General features: G+C 40.1%; 1 protein-coding gene across 3 annotated transcripts; it reads left to right on the top strand.

Moving 5' to 3' along the window:
• The first annotated feature begins 15,371 nt into the window (after positions 1-15,371).
• On the top strand, positions 15,372-25,767 carry LOC120300087 (dynein regulatory complex protein 10-like). 3 transcript variants are annotated; one of them, XM_039325641.1, is made up of 9 exons: positions 15,381-15,586; positions 16,198-16,218; positions 17,542-17,595; positions 19,465-19,497; positions 20,165-20,215; positions 20,953-20,976; positions 22,172-22,312; positions 22,685-22,729; positions 25,582-25,767. In XM_039325641.1, the coding sequence occupies exons 1-8, from the start codon at positions 15,533-15,535 to the stop codon at positions 22,718-22,720; spliced, it is 414 nt and encodes a 137-aa protein (XP_039181575.1). In that variant the 5' UTR covers positions 15,381-15,532; the 3' UTR covers positions 22,721-22,729; positions 25,582-25,767. The 3 variants fall into 3 exon arrangements, with proteins under 3 accessions (XP_039181576.1, XP_039181577.1, XP_039181575.1); XM_039325642.1 differs by lacking the exon at positions 16,198-16,218 and having other exon boundaries at positions 15,372-15,586; XM_039325643.1 differs by lacking the exon at positions 22,172-22,312 and having other exon boundaries at positions 15,375-15,586.
• The last annotated feature ends 1,814 nt before the right edge of the window (positions 25,768-27,581 follow it).

Here is a 27,581-nt window from a genome sequence, read left to right as displayed (position 1 = left end):
CCAGTCCACCTAAAACACCGTCCAAGCCCTAAAAGGGAGACAAAAGATAACTACTGTCGTACCACTCATGACTTCTCCATCTACACATCACTACCATATTTAGTGTAACATGTATGAATTCCTTCATTGTCCAGATATAGAATGTGTTCATTCACACAACGTGCAGTAATAGGGACCAAACAGATGTATATATATTAAATCTTTTGAGAGATTGTTTTTCTTTCCCTTTTCAATATTGTTCTATATTCTCATAACCACAATATGTTTCGTGACTCACTTTTTTTATCGCAATCATTAAGCAAAGCTTCCCCCATTGACTTTGCTTGTTTTAGGCTGGCTGGGCACATTGCAAGACAGGATCACAGGACCGTGGGACACTGCAGCCATGATAAATGTGAGCCAGATGCCAAGCACCTAAATCCCAGTCACAGTGCAACTATCATAACTTTGGGGATAGGTCATAGGTTACTTTGTTCAGCACTGTCGTAACCTAGACCCATGCTATGTAGGGTTTTAAAGGTAATAACAATCTAGTACTAAGCAATCTAGTACTAAGAAGAAACTTCCTAACAGTGAGGACAATCAACCAGTGGAACAGCTTGCCTTCAGAAGTCATGGGCACTCCATCACTGGAGGCTTTTAAGAAAAGACTAGACAGTCACTTGTCTAAAATGGTATAGGGTCTCCTGCTGGAGAAGGGAGCTTGACTAGAAGACCTCCAAGGTCCCTTCCAGCTCTTTTCTATTCTGTACCTCGTCCACCTCCATCTTCCTTCTACTCAGAATGAGAAAATGACAACAAACCCATTGTTTTATATATAGATTTTGTTGTCCATCCCGATCTCTTTTACATGATTTCTTGCGCAGCTATAAGAATCAAGGTGATTCTTTGAAATCCCGAATTAGAATCTCATATCTTCTTCAAATTTCCTCAAGAATCTCAATTCAAATTCAGGTATTTGCTGGTCAGAAGAAGACCCAAAATGGACCCAGGCGATCCTGATTCTTAATGCATGTCTTCATATAGACCACAAGATAGGGGAATAGTAGGGTTCCCTTGAGAAACAAAGAAGAAATTAAGAATCTGCATATCCACCAGGGATATTCAGAGGGCAAATGGCAAGATGTGAAAAAAGAGGTGCAGGGATTTGTTACCCCAAGAAGTTTGGAAGTTTCACTCCCTCCCTATGATCCTCTAATGAATTGGGCAAGAATAACTCTCAGCTTCTTTCTCGTGCTTCCAGTTTCCTAAAATTAAAATGTGTTTTTCCAACAACCATCTCTGCCTAGCTTCTCCATGCTCATATCCATAGCCCTCTACAAACTTTATCCTTTCAACATTTCTTACAATATCCAAAGTCCTGCTAGAATTGTTCCTGGAATATCAGATGTTTCAGGGGACTGAATCTCAAGAAGTGGCTGTGGTTATGTACACAAGGAATAACATTGCAAATATGATGAATATGAGAAGCATTACATGCATACTGATTCACCCCTAATAAACCCAACATTCCACTGCCAGATTGGCCATTCTGCAAAAAAGGAGGAAAAAAAATCATCCAGGATTATGGATACTTTTGAAACTATGTTGTTGTGGTTCATGTTTTTCGCATGTTTGTGAACCTGGGCCTCTGCTGTTTATTCAAGTAAAATGGAGCCCTTCTAGAAGGTAACTGTGGTTCAAAACAGAATAGCAGAAGCAGAAATGGAAACTTGTGTTTAGGTCCATGTGTCATCACTGCTATTCAACCCTGCACTTTGAGGAGATAAGGGCCATCAACACCTCCTGAAGGGGCAAAACAATGTTGCCCATACTATCGTATAATCACCTAAATTGTGAAATTACTTCCTTACTGACACAATTCACCACCACAAACAAATATCATCCTTTCTCATCTCATCTGTCACATTCCCCACGTGCATATCCATGGTCAATATCTGAATTCCACCTTTTGCTGCTCAGTTCCCAGGAGGAATTTTCAACCCAATGTGGCGCTAAATCTATTTCTAAGGGATTTGTTTATTTGTTTGTTTGGTTATTACATATGTTTGCTGCCCATCTTGTTTCAAGGCAAGTCTGGGCAGCTGACAACATCAAAAAAGCAATTAAATCATAAAGGCTAAATATTTATAAAAACAATAAAAATAGAATTACAATCAAAAGTAAAGCTACAATTAAAAGATGGGGAAGAAGCAGGATGTGTGAGGGGAAGAAGGGATTATTCTTTTAATTCATCAACCACCTCCAGGGTGATGCTCTGCCGTTGGGAGGATCTGTAGCTGGCAGAGTCAGATCTTCAGGCCCTTATGGAAGGTAAAAAGAGTGGGAGCCAATCTCACCTCCGGGGAAAAGATCTTCAAGGGGGCAGAAGCCACAGCAGAGAAATTCATTCTCCTGGGTCCGGCCAACTGAGATTCCTTGATTGATGGGTTCTGCAGCATGCCTGCTCTGCTGGCATGGATTGGCCAGGCCAATACCATTGGGCTGATATGGTTCATTAATTAACCTGGACCCATGCCATGCAGGTTTTTGAAAGTAATAACCAACTCCTCCAATTGCACCCGAAAGGGTCCAGAAATGTCCCCTCTTGCAGTGAAGAATTTATCTCTGCTTGAATCCAGCTGGCAGTCATCATCCTGGGGGCTTTCTCCAACCAACCGGGTCAATGATCTATTTGACAGGTGGATGCACTAATAGCATTAAAGACTCTATCTATTTCATTGGGTCCAACAAGATCAAACTGTTCCCAGATAACTGGGCAAGATCCTCCCCTGGGCATCTCAGACAGACCTGCACCATGTTTGGGTTTCCAACTGGGAACAAATACTAGCAACTTTATCCATCAGGTAGGAGTACACTCTGGGGACTTTAGATATACTTTTGGTGTAGGTTGCAAAAGATAAAAGGGGTGCTTGTTCAAATGGAAGAGCATTCAGGACAGCACAAAATTAAAAAAAAAAAGGCTACTTACCAGTCCACCTCCACCACCGTAAAAGGGAAACAAAAGATAACTATTGTTGTAAAATTCATGTCTTTTCCAACCACACCATCACTACCAATGAATTCCTTCATTGTCCAGATGTAGAATGTGGTCTTTCACACAATGTGCAGTAATGGGACTAAAGAGATGCAAATATATTAAATGTTTTGAGTTTTTCTTTTCTCTCCCTTTTCAATGTTGTTCCATATTTTCACAACAACTGTGTAATGTTCATAACTTTGAGGATAGGTCATTAGGTCACTTTTTTCAGCACTGTTGTAAGTTCAAACCATCGTTAAAAATTGGTCATAAATCAAGGTTACCTGTATGCATGTGTCAAACAGATGTCAAGATATAGATGGATAGAATATCTCTCTCCTCTAACAACTTGAGATTTCACTTTTCTGTGCAAGTGAAATGATCAGCCTATTATTGGCCAGGTATCAATGAAAACTAAGATAACTCTTTCCTTCTCCCTAGTCTCCTTCAGCTTCTTTCTTTTTTTAAAAAAAAATGGCCTAACCAATTAAATTTGGATATGAAGCACTCGGGAAAATGAATCTGGCAGCTATTGAGAATTTGCCACATCCTATTCCTACCTCCACCTGTGCCAATCAGTCCACTGCAGAATAAAAACCACAAGAAGGTATCTAGTCTCCACCAATACTTCAGTCCTTCTTCTAAGCATTGCCTCAAAGTTTTTGTTGAAGTAACCAGGTAAATATATAAAGTTTTGGGTGATTCCAATAAGTCTTCATACAATAGGTGAATTAAATATCAAATATTAAGCTTCCTCAGATGTTTACATGTCATAAAAGCATATGTATTATGCATCTTAGGTGCCAGTGAACCTGTGAATTTTCCTCTAACCCTTAGTTTTATTCCCCTCAAACTCTTCTCATACTTTCCATACTTACTAATATCTTTAACACACACACACACACCAAAAAATTTAGCCTTCTTTATTGGACCAACTCAGTAGGTCCAGCAAGAGGTTATTTCTGACTCTAGTGCTAAAGGGAATGCTGAGAAAGCCAAGGCAGAGAACAGGATGCCAACCTGAACTCAGAACCACTGATACAGTACTTAAATAATTAAGTACTCAAAGCCCTCTGTCTGATTTTGGAATCCCTTCATGAAGAAATGTGTTAAGTAAAGAACGAGGATGAGCTCAACAAAATGCTTCCTCATTTCATCTGCAGGCACCCCAACTGAAAGGCTCTTGCAACCCACAAAATGAAGCCTTACCTGCTGTGCAGAAAGTGTAAAAGTCAACACAAAGATTAAAAGGAGAAGCATCTTCTTGCAGCTCTTCAGCTCTTCTGGTCCTTGATTTTCTGCTAAGTGACTTTACTCAGCTCCACTGCCACATTTTAATACCTTAATCTGCAGGCTTCGTTGCCCAAACCCAATTCCTCTATTGTTTCTTGATTTATAAGGAAATGTTAGGCTTCCGTTGCATCATGCACAATTATCCATGATCAAATTGAAGCTAAAGGGCAGAGGTTGTGTAAAGGTCTAACATCGTAGAAGAACTCCGGAAATGGGCCTCTTTCTCTAAGGTCTACCAGAGCTGAGCTTCATACATCCAGATGACCACTTTCACGGCAGCACAGAATTAACAACATGAGTTGAAAGGTACCTTGGAGGTCTTCTAGTCCAACGCCCTGCTCAGGCAGGAGCCCCTGTGCCATTTCAGAGAGTGTCCAATATTTAAATCAGATCTTTAAATATTTGCATTTTACAGTAGGCATCTCTTAGGGGTCTTCTTGCTTCTGGAAACATAAACAGAGAGTCTTCTCTGTTCCTTTAATTGACACCTGAAAACATGCCTCTTCCATTGTCCATTTGCAGGGTAAAATCTTCTCCAGCAGCTGCTCGCTTTTCAGACTTCTTTTTTTTTAAAAAAAAAACCCTTCCTCTTCATTTTTGCATTGATATTATTTGTTGGTTTGTTTGGATTCGTAACCTACTTGTTGATTGTTTCATTTCTTAATTATTTTACCTGTTAGGTTTAGGTCCAAGGTGTCAGAATCCAATTATATTTCATCTCTAGTTATCAACTATGGAAAACCCCATTTCTGCCCTCTCTGGATTCTGTCATACTACGAAGGGAAGGGGGATGAGCAAAGGGGTTTTATGGCTCTCACTTCCTTCCTTACAACTTCAAAGGGACTGAATGTGGATATCACCAAAAGGACTAATCATAACAATAGGGCCCATCAGCTTTCATCTACTCCTCTCTGAAGTCTCCCTTCCACTGGCCATGAGGAAAAAGGGGGTGGAAATGTAACGCCTGGGATTGTCGCTGGAAGGACGGTGGGGTGGGGAGGCTGCTTGGGACCACTTAAAACCTTGAATGGGAGGGCTTGGGCCCCAGGTCCTGTCTAAAACGCCTGCAACCATTTTCTCTTAATAAAGATGCCTGTTGGAAGAAATATTCCAAGAGTTCTGTCTTCTTCTTTTTTTTTCAGTTTCAAGTTTTTTATTAATTTTACAATATTACATTTACATATTTGAAAAGTAGTGTGGTGGCTGAGCACAGTAATTCTGTTACATTTGAATATCATCAGCACAAATCTCAAATTATTACAACAAACTAATTCCCTCTCTTTCCCCCATATCTACTGTCATGTTCAAATCAATACAGTTCTTATTCTATTAATCAAACAAAAAAATACCTTTCTAATATTCATCAATAATCTTCAGTCTATACATATCTTAATTAATTTGACATTCCACCTTTTAGACAATAACCTAGTAAGTTTTTCTTAACTTTAATTTGCCATTGATATTTAAGTTTAATGTTTAATCTTTATCATTTCCAGGGTTTAAATGATCCCAATTTCTAAGTCTCCTATCTCACATTTGGAGCTAATATATTTTTTTTCTTCCTTTCACTTCCTTCCTTTCTTCCTTTCCAGAAAGAGAAAAAAAATTGAAAATAATCCACCAACATTTATACCACAAACCCATATACAAATTTAATTATTAGTACTTATATTTTTAAGTTTTACTTAACCTTTGTCTCAACTCATAACAATATCTTAAATTCAAATCTTAATTATTTGTAGATGTTCAGATTACATTTAATATTTAATTTTTCCAAATTTTAATTAAACACAATTCCTTTATCCCAATTGCTCATACATTCTAATATTTAAAATACACACATTATATATAACTTCTACCCTCTATCTTACCCATCTAATGACAATATAATATTCTTATTTCAACATATTTCTAGATTTTATATGAACAAAATTTTCTTTATCTCAAATCGTTACAATGTCTTGTGTTCAGAATACATATTCTATCTATTTAGATATATTCTATTTTAGATCTCATATATAAATCAGAACCCCAATCTTTTTCAATCTTATTCTAGCTTTTTTCCTCTGCCAGGTCATTTTTCGTATTTTTGCCTTTAAATCATCAAAAAAATATCCTTGTATTGTTGTGGCTATTGTTTGATGTTGATAAGAGCGTCCAGTTGATGTTTTCTTAAGAGGACTTGATTTAGCCAGTAGTCTCTTTATTTTACCAGTTTGATGCAGTTGTCCCGAAGTATTTATCTTCTCTTTCATCTGTTTTTCTTGTTTATCTTCAAAATCCTTCTGGTTTATAAGAAACACCCTTTCCTTGTTCTCTATTATCAATTTCTTTTTTGTGTTTTCTATTGTCTGTATTTGTTGAGTATCTAAGTCTTCTGTCATAACATTTGGTTGTTTCACTTTCTCTATAGAATTCTGTATAGATAATTCTTTGATTGAAGTCATAGTTTGAGTTTGTATATCCAGAGCTTGCATACGTAGAGTTTGAATCATCGCTTTTAACATACAAAGAATTTGTTCCTGTACTTCCTCTATAGAAGAAATCCTTTCCTGTTCTCCTTCGATTGTAATATATTAAACTCAAGAGAAAGAAACTGACAATCAGAAAGTCCGCCAAATAGGGAGCTGAGCTGAATTTTGCAAATGGTGTTTTAAGGTAATTTTTTATCTTCTCTATTTTCAAAGCTGTCAACAAGTCTCTTAGAGAATAGCAGGTTACGTCTTAGAGTTAGTTGGATCTTTTTAGGTTTTTTTTTCACTCTATTTTAAGGGGGGAAAAAATCCCAAATCTTCAATAATAATTAGAATAAAAATCAAGGAAGAAATATATATATAGAGAGAGAGCAGAAAGTTGCAAATCTTATAATCCACCAATTTTAGGAAATAGGATTCCAATTAAGATCTCAGTATTTTTCCAATGTTTTAAACTCCCAAGTGGTTGATAGCTGCTGTTTCTGGAGGGAGGACTAGAATCCCCCTTCTCTCACCACAGGGGCGAAGGTACTTTAGCAGCTTATGCAGGTAATTAAGTAGTTTGGATGTAAGAGAGGCAAACTTCACCCAGTCCTGCCCACGCTGCTTTGAAGTTGCTATATGGTAGTGTGACTTCGGCTGTTTGCAGCCTAGGGATGAGCCATATTTCTATGGCCAGTCCTTTTGTTCGCCAATTTGGAGGGATCTTCTGGTCTGACGGAAGAGTTGCTGCTTTCCTGGGATCCAGCGAAAGCCCCTCCTTGGTGGTTGCCTTTTCGGGGTGACTTTCGGCCCTTTTCAGGGCCCCCCAGTGATGCAAAACTGAACGGGGAAGAGAGAACAAGTCTCCCAACAATCCATGGAGGCTGTGTGACAAACTGGAAATCTGAGTTATGTCTTCTTAAGATGCAAAGTGGGGTGGGTCCTTACACAAGGTATCTAACAGATCCTATTATTTTTCCATACAAAATTCTACTGAGCAATTGAGCCAAAGCCACTGATGGAAACTACATGATTAAAAGTGCCCCATAACCTATAGCTGTCTGACCCTAGTCCAACATTTAACATCTCACCCTATTATTTTTATAAGATTATTTCTATTGGATCTTGAGTGTAGTTCTGGTTCTGAGGAGAATGAGATAGAAATAATTAACCAGCGTGGTATCGTGGTTGATCATTTTAATTAAATGTTTTGCCCCACTGAGATGACTCTATGCCTAGAAAGCATTGGAGGAGAATCAGCTTCTTCAAGCGGTAAATTCAGTACAAAAAAAGAAAGAAAGAAAAATATGCCAGGCATATCTAATCTTTCCATCTGTATCTTCTGGCTAGGAATCAGAAGAAAATGTTCCCTCAGAATTATCTACAGAAAATGATAAGAATAAGAATAGTTACATTGATCACCAGCAGGCACATCATGACCAGATTCATCCTATTTTTGATTCTTCACACATATTGTAGCCAGATATTATTCCATGGGGTTGAAACCTATATTAGGAATTGATCCCATGCACAATTGCATTTTCGACCACTATATACCGTACATTTTAAGAACTATCCAAGTTCTCATCCTCAATACCATAATGGAGGGTATGAAAAAAGTCAGGATCTACATTTAGGCAAGAAAAACCAAATGCACAGGTGCAGTATAGGTGGTATCTCACTCAATAGTAGTAACTGTGAGAGGGATCTCGGAGTCTTAGTGGACAATCACTTAAATATGAGCCAGCAGTGTGCTGCAGCTGCCAAAAAAGCCAACACAGTGCTAGGCTGCATTAACAGAGGGATAGAATCAAGATCGCGTGAAGCATTAATACTACTTTACAATGTCTTGATAAGGCCACACTTGGAATACTGCATCCAGTTTTGGTCACCGCAATGTAAAAAAGATGTTGAGACTCTAGAGAAAAGCAACAAAGATGATTAGGGGACTGGAGGCTAAAACTAGTGCTTTTTTTTCTTTAAAAAAAAGGTGCCGGAACTCACACATGTCATACAATCCGCCTTGCTTACCCTACATGGTTCCATCCAAAAAAGGTGCCAGAACTCTATTCTGGGTGTTCTATGAGAAAAAAAGCCCTGGCTAAAACATATAAGGAACGGATGCTGGAATTGGGTATGTCTAGTTCAATGAACAGAAGGACGAGGGGGGACATGATAGCAGTGTTCCAATAACTCAGGGGCTGCCACAAAGAAGAGGGATTGAAGCTATTTTCCAAGGTGCCTGAAGGCAGAACAAGAAGCAACAGATGGAAACTAATCCAGGAGAGAACCAACCTAGAACTAAGGAGAAACTTCCTGACAGTTAGAACAATTAACCAGTGGAACAACCTGCCTCCAGAAACTGTGAATGCTCCAACACTGGAAGTTTTTAAGAAGAGACTGGACAGCCATTTGTCTGAAATTGTATAGGGTTTCCTGCTTGAGCAGGGGGTTGGACTAGATGACCCCTTCCAACTGTATTATTATTATTGTTATTATTATTATTGTTGTTGTTGTTGTTGTTATATTTTATATCTATATATACATAAAACAGGATAGTCAGGCAAACAGGAACATCATGAGGTAAATCACAGAGCACACAGGGCCTATAGAAGGAAAAGGCGGGAAAAAAGGGAAACTCCACACCCACAGCAACCAATCACAGTGCAGATTGCCTCACCCAGGAGCCAGCGCTCTTCAACCCATCAACCTTTTTGAATATCATCTGGCTCCTATATCTGAAAAGTCCAAAATAGGATGAAGCCAATCGCATAGTCAGTCCTCCTAGTAGTTAAGGTAACAAAAAATGCTATACAGGATATGCAATGTCTAAAAATAAAGAAACAGAGGAATCCTTCTCCCTCTAAGAGTGAGGATGGAAGTCATATAAAACACATACATAGGGAGCATGGCTTAATGCAATTTTTGTGTTTTTCTGCTCTGAGAGTTCAAGGGAAGATGGACTGTGTATACAATGCTGATAAAGAATAAGAAGGGTTTCCACTACTTCAGTTAAACTCCTGATGTCTTCCGGGACTTAGCATTTTGCATAGCGGAGAGCAAATTTATAGCTCACAGTTGATTTGTTACTAGTAGGTTCTTGACTTTCTCTGAATCTGCTTTTCTTCTTGAAAATGTTGCATTACCAGGATAGTTCACCCAGAGCCAAGCATACCGTTTTCTCAGCAAGGATATTGAAGTGGCTTGTCATTGCCTTTTTCCAAAATGTGCGCAAGTATTATTGTTAGACCTGCAAGGTAATCCAGACAAATTACACAACCAGGAGTACCAATTCCATCTTATTGTCAAGTTACATTAACAGAATCTGGCAAAACTGAGATTACCCCTCCCCCCCTTTTTTTTCTTTCCTTTTACTCTTGGGGAAACTAGGGAGGGTCCCTTCTCAAGTGCTTCCAGTAACTTTCTTTCTATTGTGGGCTGAGACATCTTTTAATGCCAGTTTTCCAATCTGCAGCTCTCCCAAGGTCTTTCCCTCATACCATTAACATAAAATGAATTATCCTTTTTTAAAATTGGGAAGCAAGAAAGAAGGTGGATGCAAAAGATATTCTTGGAAGAAAGACATTTGTATTTTGTTTTTTTTTTAAATGCAGCAAATACCAAACAAAAGGTAAAAGATAAAGACTTCCCCTGTCCACTCTAGGAGATGGTATTTGTAAAGTTTGCAGGTTGGAGGCATTAAGAGGAGACGCATGGTGTAACAACAAGCCTTCTTTATTGTTCCCTTCCACAACCAACAACAACCAAAACACCGCGCAGGCCTTTTATAATGTCCAAGACCCAGACAATGTCAACCAATGATTGCAGAGACTGCTTCCCACCTTGCACATGTGCGCAAGGCTGGAGACAGCCAGTCTGGTCCCAGGTAGCTTTTCGTCTGCCCAGGACCCTTTGCAACATTTCTGAGCCTGCTGAATGCTTCAGCAGGCTCAGGACATAACAGTACTCATCTCTGTTTCCTAGCTGAAAGAGACAGTGTTGTCTTAAGACATTTCCATGGTCATGTGGCCAGCATGACTATAGGCGAAGATGCACAGAATGTGCTGCTGTCTTCCCACCAAATAGTTACCTACCAGTGTGTATTAACTTACATTTGCATGCTTTCAGACTGCTAGGTTGGTAGGAGCTATGGGAAGAATAAGGTACTTGGCTCTCAAACTGTTTGTTGACAAACCCAGCATCTTAACCACTAGGCCACTAAGGAATTATTAATAAGTATATCCACTGTGTTTATGACTAGTACAGACTTTATTACAGGAAGTAATCTTACTCATTCTGCTTCATCTTGGTTCATTTTAAGTATTTTCTGGGATTTTCAAATGCTATTTTATCATATGACAGCACCCAGCAATTTAAACCACTACCTATCCCGTTCAGTTGTTGAACGGGACCTCACAGTTCTGTTCTGCACCTTAGAAAACAGCAGCTTGTTCCTGCCTTGGAAATATAAAGCAGCATGAAAGAAAGTTGTCATTTATGTCCTTTCATAGAAAATTGGCACGCAAAAAATTTTGGATGCTAGTGCTCAATTGTTTCCTTGCCACCTGAAGATTCTTCCTCAAATATGTCACTTATTATAAGAAAAATTGTGGTCATATTTATTAACAATAAAATGGAGAGGCTTTCTCAGAGAAGCTGATATAAACCAAAGAAGGTGTGAAGAAAAGTCTCAGAATGAACAAAATGGGCAAGACAGAAGGACAAACAGCCTGTGCTAACTGTTCAGCTACTGACCCCCAAATCTTGGAATTTTTGTTACCTAGTATGATAATGAAATCTCTGCAAACCCAAAACCTAGTTAGGAGGACTCTAATAATGGAACCTGCACCCTGGGCTTCATGTATTTATTATCATCAGCAAAGTCAAATTTGTTAGAAAGCTTTGTGTATACTTTTTCTTTTTGCTAGAAGATAGGAAAAAGTTAAAACATGAAAGAGAATATTAATTATCAAAATGTTAATTTGCTAATATCGACAGGTGCCTGTATCATCACACCCTTATTTCCCTAATTCTGTTTCATTCTGTTCCCTATATGGACAAGATCTAATCTAATCTAGGTTCCCCTCGAAGGATATTTCTTCCAAAAGGTGAGGAATTATACAGCTCTTTATTTGTCCTTACGGTATGTCAAAACCCTGTTTGTTTGATTTATCAATCTTTTCCAAATAGGGTTATGTAAGATGTTGTTCTTTCTATCAGATGCTTTTTTATAATTCTTTATCAGAGGTTAGGTCACTTTTACAAACAAGAAGATAATCCCTATTGAAACACTTCCAAGAGTACCAAATGATCTTTTCGTGGAAATCAGTGTGGTGGCCTTAATTGATTGGGTTGATAAAATCTAAGGAGGCGACATAAAAGATTATATCTAGTACTGACAACATCATCAAGATGTTGTGGGGAAAGAATGTGTGATAGAAATTTAAGAGTCCCAGAAAAGCCTGAAGCTTGGCTTTTGGACTTGGGACTTGGGGCCTGCTGAGTCGCTTGAAGCTTAGATTCAGCAGGATGGATGCCTTGAGCATCAATTCTGAAGCCTAAGAATTCAGTGGAAGTGATTCCAATTTTGCATTTATCTTGCTTTAGTTTCAGACCCACTTGGCGGAAACGAAGCAAGACAGCCCTTAATCTTTCAGCTAAGTTTAGAGATGACTCCCCAGCAATGAGGACGTCATCAAAGTACGGACAGACCCCATGAATACCACAGAGTGTGTGCTCCATTACACTTTGGAAGATGCAAAGAGCTACATTAACCCCAAACTGCAGTCTTTTGACCTTAAAAGCTCCCCTGTGAGTTACGATTGTTTGAGCCTCAGCTGTTGCCTCATCAACAGGTAACTGTTGGTAGGCCTGTGCCAAATCAAGCTTTGCAAAAATTCCCCCCCCCCTTTGAGGGAGCCAGAATGTGGTTCACCACAGGCACTGGATATGCATGTTGTTGCAGCGCTTTGTTCAATGTACATTTATAGTCCATGAAAATTCGGACTTCTCCATTAGCCTTTAGAGGCGTTACAGTAAGGGTTTTCCATTGACTAGAGTCTACAGGTTCTAAGATGCCTTGCTAGAACAGCTTGTCCAGCTCTGTATCAATTTTGCTTTTGAGAGAAAAAGGGACCCTTCTAGGCTTAATCCTAATAGGTGTGATAGCTGGGTCTAAGCATAGGGCAATGGGAGGCCCCTTGTATGAATTAAGCTCTGTGCTAAACATATCAGCAAACTCCTTGCAGACTTCTGCAAGGCCTAACGTTTGCAGGCTGTAAAGCCTAGTCACTTGGATACCAAGGGCCTTGAACCAATTGAGTCCAATGAGACTCGTGCGATCACCCCCAACTACCACCACATCTAGTAGGCCTTCAAAAGCCTTACGCTGCACCTTGAGCGTAGCCTCCCCTTTCACACTGACTCTGGAATTCTGGAAGTCAGTGAGAATTAAGTTCAATGGCCTGAGTTTTACTCAAAGGCCACTACTACTGCAAATCCTTTTTGAAGGTGTCATGTGAAATGATCGATAGAGTCGACCATGTGTCCAATTCCACTGACTAGGGAACCCCTTGCAGCTTCACATCAATGCAAAGCTTTTTCTTAAAGGACCTGTGTGTCCCTGTTCTCAAAATGCTTCTGCGAGAGAAACCCTTCTGGGAGAAACCCACCCTGTATTGGCTGGGGACCCTGGTACCTTTCTGAAGCAATTCTTCCCGAGGTTAAACCTTCTGGTGACCCAAACAGATGGAGGCAATGTGGCCTTGCTTGCCACATGCCCTGCAGTCAGCTCACTTGTGACGTCCTCTGCACCCAAAACACTGAGGAGATGCTGGGGCCCTGTCTGAATGCTCCTTCGGCCTTCTCTCTGCTGGCTGGTGCAGCCTGCCCACCTCCTCTTCAGGATCCTGTTCTGGATCTTCTCAACAATAAAGTGGAGAGTGTTTCTCAGGGAAGTTAATATAAATGAAATCTTGGAATTTTTGTTACCTAGTATGATAATGAAATCTCTGCAACCCAAAAACCTAGTTAGGAGGACTCTAATAATGGAACCTGCACCCTGAGCTTCATGTACCATACCTTCCGGCATATAAGACAACTTTTGAAAGCGTTGAAATTAGCGCCGAACTTGGAGGTCATCTTATACGCCAAGTCATCTTATATGCCAGAAATAATGGTAGTTTCTGCCATATAAGATGACTTTCTGGGCATGCATCTTGGCGTTGAATTCGGGGGTCGTCTTATATGCTGGGTTGCCCTATACACCAGAATATACAGTATTTGTTATCATCAGCAAAGTCAAATTTGTTAGAAAGCTTTGTGTACACTTTTTCTTTTTGCTAGAAGATAGGAAAAAGTTAAAAGATGAAAGAGAATATTAATTATCAAAATGTTAATTTGCTAATGTTGACAGGTGCCTATATCATCACACCCTTATTTCCCTAATTCTGTTTCATTCTGTTCCCTATATGGACAAGATCTAATCTAATCTAGGTTCCCCTGGAAGGATATTTCTTCCAAAAGGTGAGGAATTATACAGCTCTTTATTTGTCCTTACGGTATGTCAAAACCCTGTTTATTTGATTTATCAATCTTTTCCAAATAGGGTTATGTAAGATGTTGTTCTTTCCATCAGATGCTTTTTTATAATTCTTTATCAGAGGTTAGGTCACTTTTACAAACAAGAAGATAATCCCTATTGAAACACTTCCAAGAGTACCCAATGACCTTTTCGTGGAAATCAGTGTGGTGGCCTTAATTGATTGGCTTGATAAAATCTAAGGAGGCGACATAAAAGATTATATCTAGTACTGACAACATCATCAAGATAACCCTAAGAGTCCCATGATCTGTTTATAGCTGATATAATCTTTGCCAACACAGCACATACAGTTCCCAGAATGGCACCAAACCAGAATCGGCAAAAATAAATAATAATAATAACAAAAATTGCACATAAATGTGGCCAAAAAAACTGGATAGGTGAAAGGAAAAGAAAGATTTTAGGTCTTGGGGCACCTCTTTAAAATTTATTACTTGGAACTGACAAGATGTAATTTTGGTACTCAACCTGCTTTGTTACTCTTTCTCACAAACCCATCAAGACGCAAAGCATCCACGTCATTATTATCAGCAGCTCTCTCAGCCTCCAGATTCCATATTGCAATGTAAATTATGTTAAGAACAATGTGTAAATTCTGGAAGTCTATAAATTTTCTTGATTGTTCAAAGTCTCCCTTATCTAGTGGTGACCTGGACTGGCCTGATGGTGAGGGTGACCATATCTGATGACCTTTATTTATTTATTTATGAGACTTATATACCGCTTTAAGTGCAAGCACTCTCTAAGCCAGCGGTTCTCAACACGTGGGTTGCGACCCCATTTGGGGTCGATCGACCATTTCACGGGGGTCACCAAACAACGTGATCCGCCATTTTTTTGTCAGCCGGCGCAGGGGGCAGCACCGCGCATGCGTGCCACACAGGGGCAGCGCCACACTTGCGTGCCACACAGGGGCGGCGCCACGCATGCGCGCCTCCTGCTTATGTCCGGGGTCGCCGTATAAAAAGGTTGAGAACCACTACTCTAAGCGGTGTACTTTACTTATCAAAAAGTCTTTTATTCAACCACTTCCTCCTTTGACAGTAGAGCCATTGTTTTGGACTCAATGAAGCATACCAGGTGAAGTATAAATGACTTAAAAGCCAGTGTCATCAGGACAACTTCATTACTTGGAAGAGCAAAGAGTAGAAGAGAGGCAACATGTTCCGTCCATTGGTTGCTTGTTTTTTTGTGGTGGCGTTCGGACAATTTCTGGTAAGAGGGGACCAGTTAGTGTTGGGCTTAATGACTTACACAAACAACCTTGAAATCATCTCTCCTTATTTTTTCGCCCAGCTTTCCTTCTTTCATTCTTTGGATGAGATACTGTCATCATTTCAGTACCAATGTAACTGCCATGTTTTCCCACTATATTAGCACATTGCTCCTATCTGCAATTATCTGCAAGAGTGGGAAAAGTAGGGGTGGAGAAATGTCAGCTTGATGTCCAGACACACCAAGTCAGTCTTTCCAAGAGAAGTGTAAAGTTACACCATAGATACCAGGGAAATGTAAATTGCTAGGGTCTTTGTTTGGGCATCTCTTAGAATAAAAAAGGGCTCACCTTTTAAATGCGAAAAAACCCGTTCCCAATTGTTCAAGATACACTTTTTCTGTTTTTGTTACAATCATTTTTGAATTTTTATTTAATGAATCAACAATTAATTGGTTTAGATCTGTTTTCAGCACTGAAAATAAATGGTATGCCTAAACATGAAAATGAGTACCATAGTCTTTTTTTTTTTTTTACGTTTCTCCTTCCCATTCTATTTGTCTTTCTTCTCTTTGCTATTTTGCTAATTATCATGATAACGTTTTTCTTTCAGGAGGTCCAGGCCAGGTTGAAGGTAAGCACTCTACGTTTCCAACATTTGCATGCCATATCTGGCATCCATAAGACTGATATCTCTTTGCGGAACCATGGTTTTGCTAGTGTCCCTTTTTAAATTAATTACAAGGTTTGAAACATAATGATGATGGTTATCCACACATATAATGGCAGAACCAAGTTCTCAATTCTAATCTAATATTTAAAAAAATAACCAGAAGCAGCAGTTACCAATATGACTGATGGTACATTGATACCAAGATAATAAAATAAAACTTATTTATAAGGACCCCAAATCATGGTTAGATATGTTTCCTTCCTTCCTTCCTTCCTTCTTTCCTTCCTCCCTTCCTTCCTTCCTTCCTTCCTTCCTTCCTTTCTTCCTTCCTCTCTCATCTCTCTCATCTCTCTCCCGCTCTCTGTCCCTCTCCTTCTATCTAATCTGTCCTTCCTTCCTTCCTTCCTTCCTTCCTTCCTTCCTTCCTTCCTTCCTTCCTTCCTTCCTTCCTTCCTTCCTTCCTGTTCTTTCTATATTTCTATATATAGGCACCATGGCAAAGATACTTCTTGTGTTCCAATTCATGTCCAGGAGAAAGAAATTAGCCTAGGTGTTCATGCACAGTGTATCTCTTCACCAGAAAGAAAAGATCTGCAATTTCTTTAGCTGAATTTTCTAGTCCAGAATTTGGCCCTTTTGGCAACTTTTTCCCCCAAGAAATTTATTATGTCACTTGTAATGTCCAGTTCTCAGTCAGTCCCTTTCACTGAGAAATGGCAAACATGGGCACCATTTCTATTGTATTTTTATTGTAAACCACCCAGAGGTGAGATGGTTGGTGCAGAAATGTGATAAAACAAATAAAGCTCTCAATACTTGTTACACCTCAGAATCAAGGAACATTCTGCCCTGATTCTGAGGTGCCTTTTGCAAATCATCAATGTTTTGCTTTTATTCTCAAAAAGCGAATTTCAATTATCCTCCAAATCCTCCGGATATGGTCCAATATTGCAGTATCTGAATGTTCCAATCAGACTCACCCAGAGAAATCCATGCTTTTTGCACACAGGACACACAGGAAAATCCAGGCCATGAGGTGGAACTTAAAACAATAATGTTTTGTTAATTTTATTTTCTTTAATTTAGATACCATCATCATCATCATAATTGCTATTTCTCTCATAGGAACTTGCTGAATGTTAGAAAGGGTTGTCTCTTGCCCATATCCACTATGGATTTCCCTCCTTCCCTCCATTCTGTGCTTAATCTTTGGCCAAATGGGATAGATTGCCGAATATTGCTCTTTACTTCATATCACATTTTCAGTTTTGCATTCTTCCCCAGGCTGCTGTTGAGGAGGTTTCTGACTTGCTAGATTCAGCAAAAAAGGACCTTAAGGTGAGTGTCAGAAAATATTATACTAATATTTTAGTATAATATTATACTAACTTCCCTTAATGCAGTGGTTCTCCACCTGTGGATCGGGACCTCATTTGGGGTCGAACGACCATTTCACGGGGGTCACCAAACAACGCAGTCCGCCATTTTTCCCCCCTTTTCTTTAGCTGTACTACTCCCTTTTATTCTATTGGCTTTTGAAAGCCAATAGAATAGACTCTCTTGAATAGAGTCTAATTCTATTGGCTTTCAAAAGCCAATAGGAATTGTACAGGCTGTCTCTGCTCTGCTGAGCCCGCCAAAAGTCCCATTCTGCAAACGGTGCTGCACCAGTTGAGTAGTCCTCGACTTACGACTGGTTGAGTAGTCCTCGACTTACGACCGGTTGAGTAGTCCTTGACTTATGACCGGTTGGGGGTCGTGGCATTAAAAAGGTTGAGAACCACTGCCTTAATGGAAGTCCTATAATTGGACACACACTGAGGACTATTTTTTTCAGACAGCTTCTGGGGCCAGACACACACTAGAAGGCTGATATTTACCCTTTGGCCTGCTCTGCAGGGCAACCTGTCCACTTCCCACAATTCCTGAGATATAACTTGCTGCGTAGCTTGGTGGGAATCTCAAGAGGGTTGATCAAAATGTTTTATTGTCCTATGGAACACCTTATCAACACCTCCTGCTTCTTTTTTAGTCTATCAGAACCAACTGAAAAAGTTTAGAGTATAATGAGAAGTCAGGAAAGCACTAGCACTAGCCCTTAGACTTATATGCCGCTTCACAGTACTCTACAGCCCTCTCTAAGAAGTTTACAGAGTCAGCCTATGGCCCCCAACAATCTGGGTCCTCATTCTACCAACTTCGGAAGGATGGAAGGCTTAGTCAATCTTGAGCTGGTCAGGATCGAACTCCAGCCAGTGGGCAGAGTCAGCATGCAATAGCAATAGCACTTAGACATATATAATGCTTCCCAGTGCTTTGCAGCCCCCTCTAAATGATATACAGAGTCAGCACATTGCCCCCAACAATCTGGATCCTCATTTTACCTACCTCGGAAGGATGGAAGGCTGAGTCAACCTTGAGCCAGTGAGAATCAAACTGCAAAACTGCTGGCAGCAGAAATAGCCTGCAGTACTGCTTTCTAACCACTGTGCCACCACGCGCCCCCCCCCCAAAAGATGGTTCTATAATGAAAAACAGAAATTTAACAAGCACCTTTCACCCACCTTTTATCTAAAGTAAATTCAAGACCTCACTGCTAAGAATGACTCGCACTTTCACATACAACTGGGCAATAACAGGGAGTGGGGTGGATGAAATGCAGGGGTGGGAAAATGGTATTCAAGCATCCGTTGGCTTCTGTGAGGCATTGCTGTCATCTCAAGGACACACATAGCAGATGTCCCGGTGTGGCTGGCTGTTTCCCATAACAAAATGAACAGAAGAGATTGGTGGACGTTTTGGACTGTGGGTGGCCCACAGGGAAAAGGGGAAATTACCTACGCTTGCTTTTGCAAGGGAAACTCAGAGCTGGTTTTGCTTCTTCTGTGCCAAAGTACTTTATTCATTATTCTTGGTAGAATAATGTCCCAGGAGTTCCTTTTTCTGGATTCCCCAACTGGACAGTTGACACTCACTCAGCTCGTGAGAATTTCTCCTGGAATCCTTCTCCCTTTGAAAGAATTTGGAAAAAGAAACAATCTTGCTTTCGACCAAACTGATAGAGGGAAAACTAGAGCAAACTTCCTGCAAGTCATTTACAAAAACTATTTAACTCTCGGCAATTAAAAGCAAAACTTTTCTGTGTTTCCATGATTAGTAGGGGAAAGCAGAATGTTTTAACTCTTCATTTTATTATTCTTTCTTCAGGAAAAATATGAACATGCAGACGAAGAAGTAGCTGTGAGTATGTTGGAAGGATGCTACATTGGCAAATGACATAGAAGGATAGCTCTATCATTAGATAAAGGGAGACAGGAGGGAGAATGATGGCAGGTTTTTAAGCTTCTTATCCAGTAAGCCATCCTTTTCCTACTTGATGCTCTGCTGGGAATGCAAGTCTCCAAAATTCAACCTGGCATGGCTTATTTGAAGTCATTAGATAGTGATCAGCTAGTCCCAATCTGCTTAACCTCCGAATGTGTTGGATGGGCTAAGTTCATTGTAGAGCAGTGGTTCTCAACCTGTGGGTCAGGACCCTATTTGGGGTCAAACGACCATTTCACGGAGGTCGCCAAACAACGCAGTCCGCCATTTTTTCCCCCTTTTCCTTAGCTGTGCTACTCCCTTTTATTCTACTGGCTTTTGAAAGCCAATAGAATAGACTCTCTTGAATAGAGTCTAATTCTATTGGCTTTCAAAAGCCAATAGGAATTGTCCAGGCTGTCTCTGCCCTGCTGAGCCCGCCAAAAGTCCCATTCTGCAAACGGTGCTGCACCAGTTGAGTAGTCCTCTACTTACGACCGGTTGGGGGGTTGCGGCATTAAAAAGGCTGAGAACCACTGTGGTAGAGGCAGATGGGACTTGTAGTTTATCACTTGTAGTTGATTCCCCCTCCCCCTTTCTACAGGAACTCCAAGAGGTTGCTAACGTGAATCTTCCACAATTAAATAATCTTTGGGTGAGTGTCAAAAAAATTATACTCATATCTCTTTAAGTTCTATAGTTATAAACCAAGGAGTATTACTCTGAGGAAGCTTTTGGGACCACCACTTCCAGAGAGATGCTAACAGGACTCGTATTTATCTTTTGATCTGTTCTACAAGGCAACCCATCCACTTCCCTCAATGCCTAGGATGTAACATGCTGCAAAGCATGGTGGGAATCTCAGGATGACTGATCAAAGTATTTATTGACTTCTGCAACACTTTATCAATGCCTTCCTTCCTAGGAAGTCTGGACTATAATGAGAAGTCAGGGAGGCCCCCACAAGGATGATTGTATAATAAGAGGCAGAAGGTTAACAACCACCATTTCATCACCTTTCATATAAAGCAGGGGTCTCCGAACTTGACAACTGTAGGACTTGTGGACTTCAACTCCCACAATTCCTCAGCATGGCTGTCCACAAATCTTAAAGTTGCCAAGTTTGGAGAGCCTTGATCTACAGGAAATTCAAGACCTCACTCAATTCATGACAATTTCTCCAGAAATCTCTTTTCCTTTGAAAGAACTTGGAAAAAGAAACAAACTTCCTTTGTACCAAAACACTAGTGGAAAAGAAGGACAATTTTCCTGCAAGGCCTTTAAAAAAACTGATGAACTCCCAGCAACCAGCAACAAAACTCTTCTTTGTTTCCAGGATTAGTAAGGAAAACCAGAATGTATTAACTGTTCTTTTATTATTTTTTTATTCAGAAACGTATGGCGAAAAGAGCTGCTGTAAGTATGCTGGAAGATGTTACATTGGCAAATGATAAACATGTTTACCCCTGTCATTAGGTAAAATGAGTCAATCGTCTCAGCCAGGAGGAGGAGAAAGATGGCACAATTCTGATGTTCTCCCCCATTAAGCCATCCTTCTCCTACTTGATGCTTTCCAACCAGACTGGGAATACAAGTCTCCAAAATTCCATCTGTCATGGCTTATTTAGAGTCATTAGATAGTGAAAACCAGCCATTCCCAGTCTGCTTATCTACCAGTATGCTGAGTTCACTGTGGAGTGAACCAGGTGATGTAGTTTACCACAACTGAAAAATGATAAGTTGGAGAAGTCCCAAAAGTGCTTTTTCAAAAGGAAACTGGACTTTCCTGGCTCTTCAGTTCTTAGATGAAAGGCAAAATGTTTTCGAGGAGGAAAAAAAAAAACAAAGAAAGTCCATTTGCCTTTTGAAAAATAACACTTTTGAAACCACCGTGACCTTGAGGATTGAGAATATCCACAGACATTAAGTTGAAAAAGGTTCACATGACTCTAAAACAGAAGTGCTTAATTAGATCCCAATCCTACCCCCAAAGAGTCTAGGTGATCCCAGAGCTCTCCAGAATTACTTGCTTTATTTGGTAATTTTTACTATAGAGGAGGAAGTGGTCAAACCCCCTGATTAGAGAGCAATTATATTGATTCTATTTATTTTTAATCTCCTACAGTATACATGTAAATAAAATGGTTCTTGTTGTGTTTGCAGGTTAGAGACACTAAGAGGCAATGCATGGTGTAACAAACAAGCTTCTTTTATTGTTCTTTTCTTACAACCAGCAGCAGCAAAATGGCACGCAGGCCTTTTATAGTGTCCTAGACCCGGACAGTATCAGCCAATGAAAATCCGGCTGTTTTTGCGCCCTGCGCATGTGGGCAAGGCTGGAGACAGCCAGCCTGGTCCCAGGCAGCTTTTGGTCTGCCTGGGACCATTTGCAACATTTCTGAGCCTGCTGAATGCTTCAGCAGGTTCAGGACACAACAGTTCTGCTTTGTTGCCTTGGTCCAACTACCCATTTCGCTTTCAAATGCATTCCTTGGTGCATGCTTGCAAGGCCAGATATGGCTTTTTGCCCCGGGAAAAAAGATTGCCTTTTTTATTTCAAACAAGTGCAAATCTCATTGCAAATGCATACTCTTGCCTGTTTGTTTTTTAGGATGAGGAAATGGGACAAGGACAAAACGAGCAGGAAGCAGGAAGAGGAAAAGGAAAGGGGAAAGGAAGAGGAAAGGGGAAAGGAAGAGGAAAAGGAAAGGGGAGAGGGAAAGGAAAAAAAGGGAAAGGAAATGACGCTCAGGTAAGAAAAGGGGTTAAGTCCAAAAATTATCCATTTATCTATCATTCCGGTATCTTCTAGCTTTGATCCTCTGCTGTGCCACAAAACCCCAGAACCAATGTTTAAAACAAACTCCGAAATGTAGCCTATGCTTTAAAGGTGGCCACTAACTGACCAGGTTAAATATGTTGAGCAAACCCAGTTGGACAGCAAGCTGCTGGTACAGTTTATTGCATTCCCCTCTCCCTGTTTGACATTATGTTGCTTTGCGGGCATCGCAATTCTAAGCTTGTCAAGCAGGCATGACTCAACTGCTATTACGTAGTTATGGAAAGCCAGGTTTGTCTGATCATAGGCAAGTCTCAGGATGGACTAATGCCTGTATTTTTCTAGGGTCAAGAAATGCAACAGCCTGATTCCCAAGAGTAAGCGCTTTGGGTAAGTTTTCTAATGCAATATCTGTTTCCAAACATTCATGTGCAAGCAACATCTGGTTTTCTCACTGAAGGTCAAGTCTGAATTGCAGTCTCCAATTTCCAGGCTGTTGATTTGCAGACCTGCCAGCCTGGGACCGTGGGGGTTCTGGGTAAATTATGTCCCATGTATAATGACATCGTCTTCATCCAAATAATATGAATTGCATGAGCGATGAAATCGTGACACACAAGAATTCTTTATTATTATTATTATTATTATTAATAATAATAATAATAAAGTTGGAAGGGACCTTGGAGGTCATCTAGTCCAACCCCCTGCTCAGGCAGGAAACCCTATACCACTTCAGACAAGTTGCTGTCCACCCTCTTCTTAAAAACCTGCAGTGTTGGAGCATTCACAGCTTCTGGAAGCAATCTAGAATCCTTCCACTGGTTAATTGTTCTAACTGTCAGGAAGTTTCTCCTTAGTTCTAGGTTGCTTCTCTCCTTGCTTAGTTTCCACCCGTTGCTTCTTGTCCTGCCTTCAGGTGCCTTGGAAAATAGCTTGGCTCCCTCTTCTTTGTGGCAGCCCCTGAGATATTGGAATACTGCTATCATGTCCCCCCTCGTCCTTCTCTTCATCAAACTAGACATACCCAATTCCAGCAACCGTTCCTTATATGCTTTAGCCTCCAGTCCCCTAATCATCTTTGTTTATCAAATTTATACACCAGCCATCTCACTGCCTTACCACAGTTTGCTCAGTGGCCGTTCAAATGGCACTGAAAAAAGTGATTTATGACTGTTTTTCACACTTACGACTATTGCAACATCCTTATGCTCATGCGATCAAAATTCAGATGCTTGGCAACTATTTCATTTTTATAACGGTTACAGTGTCCTGGGGTCATGTGATCCCCTTTTGTGACCTTCCGACAAGCAAAGACAATGGGGAAGTGATTCACTTAACAACTGTGGGCAGAAAGGTCTTAAAATGAGGCAAAACTAACTTAGCAAATATCTCCCTTAGCAAATAAAATTGTGGTTGTGGTTGCAAGTTGAGGATTACCTATATTTAAGTGACTCTGAGCAATTTACAAATAAAAAACATAAAATCGACACAAAAGATATTCTGATATCGTTGTTTCTTCTACCAGATGCCTATGAATGTTGGCATCTGGTTTAAAGGAATAATTTACCAAGTTTCTGTTAATGATGTTAACAGATTAATGATGTTATTGATTTTTCCTGGTGGCTTTGCTTTTTATAAGCTTCTATTTCCACAGAGCTTTGGGCATAATTTTTTCCCTTTTCTCCCCATTTAGTTGGGATGACTCCAAAATACCAACCATTTTCAAGGCTAATCACTGGCATACCACATTCCCTCAAAACTAGGCAAAAATTAGGTAGAAATATGAAGAAACCTCTGTTGTCCGAAAATTGGGTCTTAGCCTCGTGTCGAAACCAATTGATCATCAAACTCAAGATATGGAAAAAGACTTTTATTTTGGTACCAAGATGAAAGTAGCCTTGGCTTTGAAAGCTACCAAGGCCCTGATTACAGTTTAACAGCAATTTTTATAATCAAAAGTGATTCGCATACACCCCTTTGCCCTCCCCTAATAATACATGCATAACATATAATATTGATTGGTTACCTGGATTTCAGCCCCCTCAAGCTTTCTCGCTTGCTATGCCAAATAGCTAAATGTCACACCACCTATTGCCCACCTCAGGTCACAGGTATCTTGCAAAGCTTCTAGTTTCCTGTGCCAGCTATGTGGTTTTGGGTTTTCTTGCAATTGAGCTAGCTATTCATGGACCCAACATCCTGGCTAAGTGGTTGAACCTGTGAATCAGTCTTAATAATAAGTAATAATAATAAAGTTGGAAGGGACCTTGGAGGTCATCTAGTCTAACCCCCTGCTCAGGCAGAAAACCCTATACCATTTCAGACAAATGGCTGTCCAGTCTCTTCTTTAAAACTTCCAGTGTTGGAGCATTCTCAACTTCTGGAGGCAGGTTGTTCCACTTGTTAATTGTTCTAACTGTCAGGAAGTTTCTTGCTTCATTGTCCCTGAACCCCCCCCCCACACACACAGACGCGCAGCCCCCCTTGCAATGTTATCAAGTAGCAAGCTTGTGCTGCAAATCTCTTAGTGAGCAGAAGAAAAAAGTTGTTAAAGAAAAAGTTGTTTAAGAGCAGGGCTTTTTTTTGTCATAGAATGCCCAGAATGAAGTTTCAGCCACCTTTTTTGGATGGAACCTTGTAGAGTAGGCAAGGCGGGTTGTATGACATGTGTGAGTTTCGGCACCTTTTTTTTTTTTTTTTTTTGCAAAAAAAGCACTGTTTAAGAGTAAATGTTTCTCTCAGAATTCATCTTCTTCGCTGTCATATTCATCACACCCACACCGGAATCCTATCGCCACTTATCGCCCATCTTCTGGGCCTCATCTGCATGTATATTCTTTCATCTGACCCTTCTTACAATCCACCCCTCTCCATTGCTCCCTCCTGCCAAAATCCCACTGAACCTTGACACTCATATAGCACCAAAACTTTATGAATGGAGAAGAACATTTCTATGGTGAGCCCAGCCACCGAATTCCTTTGATGTCTGAGGTGGATATTTGGGGGTTTCCCAGAAATAGAGTCAGGGGCCACTTGTGGGCTGAGCTTGCCCCATGCTTTCGTGGCGCCAAAATGTTTCAAACTGCAAACAGAATCTTTAGAAAATAAGTAACCTAGCTGAGGAATTGTGGGCTCATGAAAAAGGGCCTTCAGCTCTTTTGGAATCCTGAGCCAGGCCTGGACTAAATTTTCCCCCTTTTATTGGCTGTGACCTCAGTCACCTGATCCTTCTGCTCTTCCAGGTGTTGCCAACGTGGGAAGGAAGACCGAGCTGCTAGACAAAGTCCTCCTCTCCTCCGAATTAGAAGCAAGAACTCACCTGGTGAAATGCATCAAAAAATAGGGGTGGTGGTGGGTGTAGTGACTGTTTATTTTCTGTCTGCTGGGTTTGGGGAGCTTTCAATGACAATAAAGTCAGAGTAGCATCCGTTCTTGTCCTTCTCTGATTTTCAAGGCATAAAAATGATCAAGCCTCAGTTGTGTCAAATGCCTACATGACCAGCCTTCTCTGTCTTGTAAGCCTAGCATCAGCCTTGGGGTTTATGAAGACAGCAGCGCCCCCTATGGGACAGTGAAAATAATAATAATAATAATAATAATAATAATAATAATAATAATAATAATAATAATAATATGATATTAATAATAATATTAATAATAATATTAATAATAATAATATGATATTAATAATAATATTAATAATAATAACTAATGATAATAATAATAAGAAGAAGATTGCACAGACTGACAACAAGCAGTGGCATGACAAAGTAGCAACAATGGTGCATTGGAAGATCTGCAAAAAATATCATTTGCCTGTAAGCAAAAACTGGTGGGATCATAAATAGAGAAAGTCATAGAAAATGATAAAATTAAACTGCTCTGGGACTTCAGAATTCAAACAGACAAGCACCTGCAACATAACACCCCAGACTTAACAATTGTCGATAAGAAAGACAAAAAAGTCTGGATAGTGGATGTGGCAGTGCTTGGAGACAGCAGAATAGACGAGAAAGAACTGGAGAAGATAACAAAATACAAAGATCCACAAATAGAAATAGAAAGACTGTGGCAAAAGGAAGCAAGGGTAGTACCAATAGTAATAGGCTCCTTGGGTGCAATCCCAAAACAACTGGAGCACCACTTGAACACCATTGGCATTGACAAATTCACTATTAGTCAATTGCAAAAGGCGGCCTTACTAGGAACTGCTTCCATCCTGTGACAATATCTGTAATATTGTAAGGACTCGATAGGTAGAAAAAATGCCAAATCCAGTCTGAACATCTGGCTGACTGTGCGATGATCCATAATAATAATAATAATAATAATAATAATAATAATAATAATAATAATAATAATAATAATAATAATAATGTTGGAAGGGAACTTGGAGGTCTTTTAGTCCAACCCCCTGCTCAGGCAGGAAACCCTATCCCATTTCGGACAAATGGCTGTCCAGTCTCTTCTTAAAAACTTAAGCTCTCACTGTTTCTCACCTGGGTTGCAGCAGCTATTGCCATTTCCAGCAGAATACAGATAACCCTCAACTTACAACCATCCATTTAGTGACCGAAGTGAAAAATGTGACCTATGACCATTTTTTCACACCTATGACCCCTGCAACATTCCCATGGCCAGTGTTCAAAATCTGAGCACTTGGCAACGGTTTTGTACTTATGGTGGTCATATGGTCACCTTTTTGCCACCTTCTGACAGGCCAAGTCAATGGGGAAGCCAGATTCCCTTAACAACCATGTGACTAACTTCACAACTGCAGGGATTCACTTAAGAATGGGGGCAAGAAAAGTCGTAAAATGGGGCAAAGCTCACTTAACAATTGTCTCGCCTGGCCACGGACATTTTGGACTCAGTTGTGGTTGTAAATGGAGGACTACTTCTACAACATTATAAAAAGTTAAAAAGGGAGCTACACCAACCTGTGTCAATTATCTGCTCTACTTTTTGGCTTTGAAAAGCTTTTCAAAGGAGTTCTTCTAAGCATTTGGTTCAGAAAATGACAAAGAGTTGTTAAGAAGGAAGACTTCTAGCTTTGGAAAAGCCACACTAGCAAGAGAGTTCCAGGTCTCAATTACGGTCATTAATTGGGGACTACCTGTGTTTAAACGCTCTTTGATGTTTCTCTACTGGGTACTTTTTTCACAAATAACCCATAGTTACGGGTGGAAAGCTTTTGAATCCTGTTGCTCTTATGTTTCACCCCATTTTTTTTCAATCCCCA

Source organism: Crotalus tigris, unplaced genomic scaffold (genome assembly GCF_016545835.1).
Source record: "Crotalus tigris isolate CLP2741 ecotype Arizona unplaced genomic scaffold, ASM1654583v1 scf7180000024338.4412243, whole genome shotgun sequence".
Lineage (NCBI taxonomy): Eukaryota > Metazoa > Chordata > Lepidosauria > Squamata > Viperidae > Crotalus > Crotalus tigris.
The sequence above is the reverse complement of the archived record's forward strand: the minus strand, read 5'-3'. Positions and strand labels throughout refer to the sequence as shown.

Excerpts from the sequence above, each read along its gene's own strand:
- LOC120300087 (XM_039325641.1), top strand. The coding sequence starts at position 15,533 with ATGTTCCGTCCATTGGTTGCTTGTTTTTTTGTGGTGGCGTTCGGACAA. Across the intron at positions 20,216-20,952 it reads CACAATTAAATAATCTTTGG|AAACGTATGGCGAAAAGAGC; the intron begins GTGAGTGTCAAA and ends TTTTTTATTCAG. Across the intron at positions 22,313-22,684 it reads GGAAAGGAAATGACGCTCAG|GGTCAAGAAATGCAACAGCC; the intron begins GTAAGAAAAGGG and ends GTATTTTTCTAG.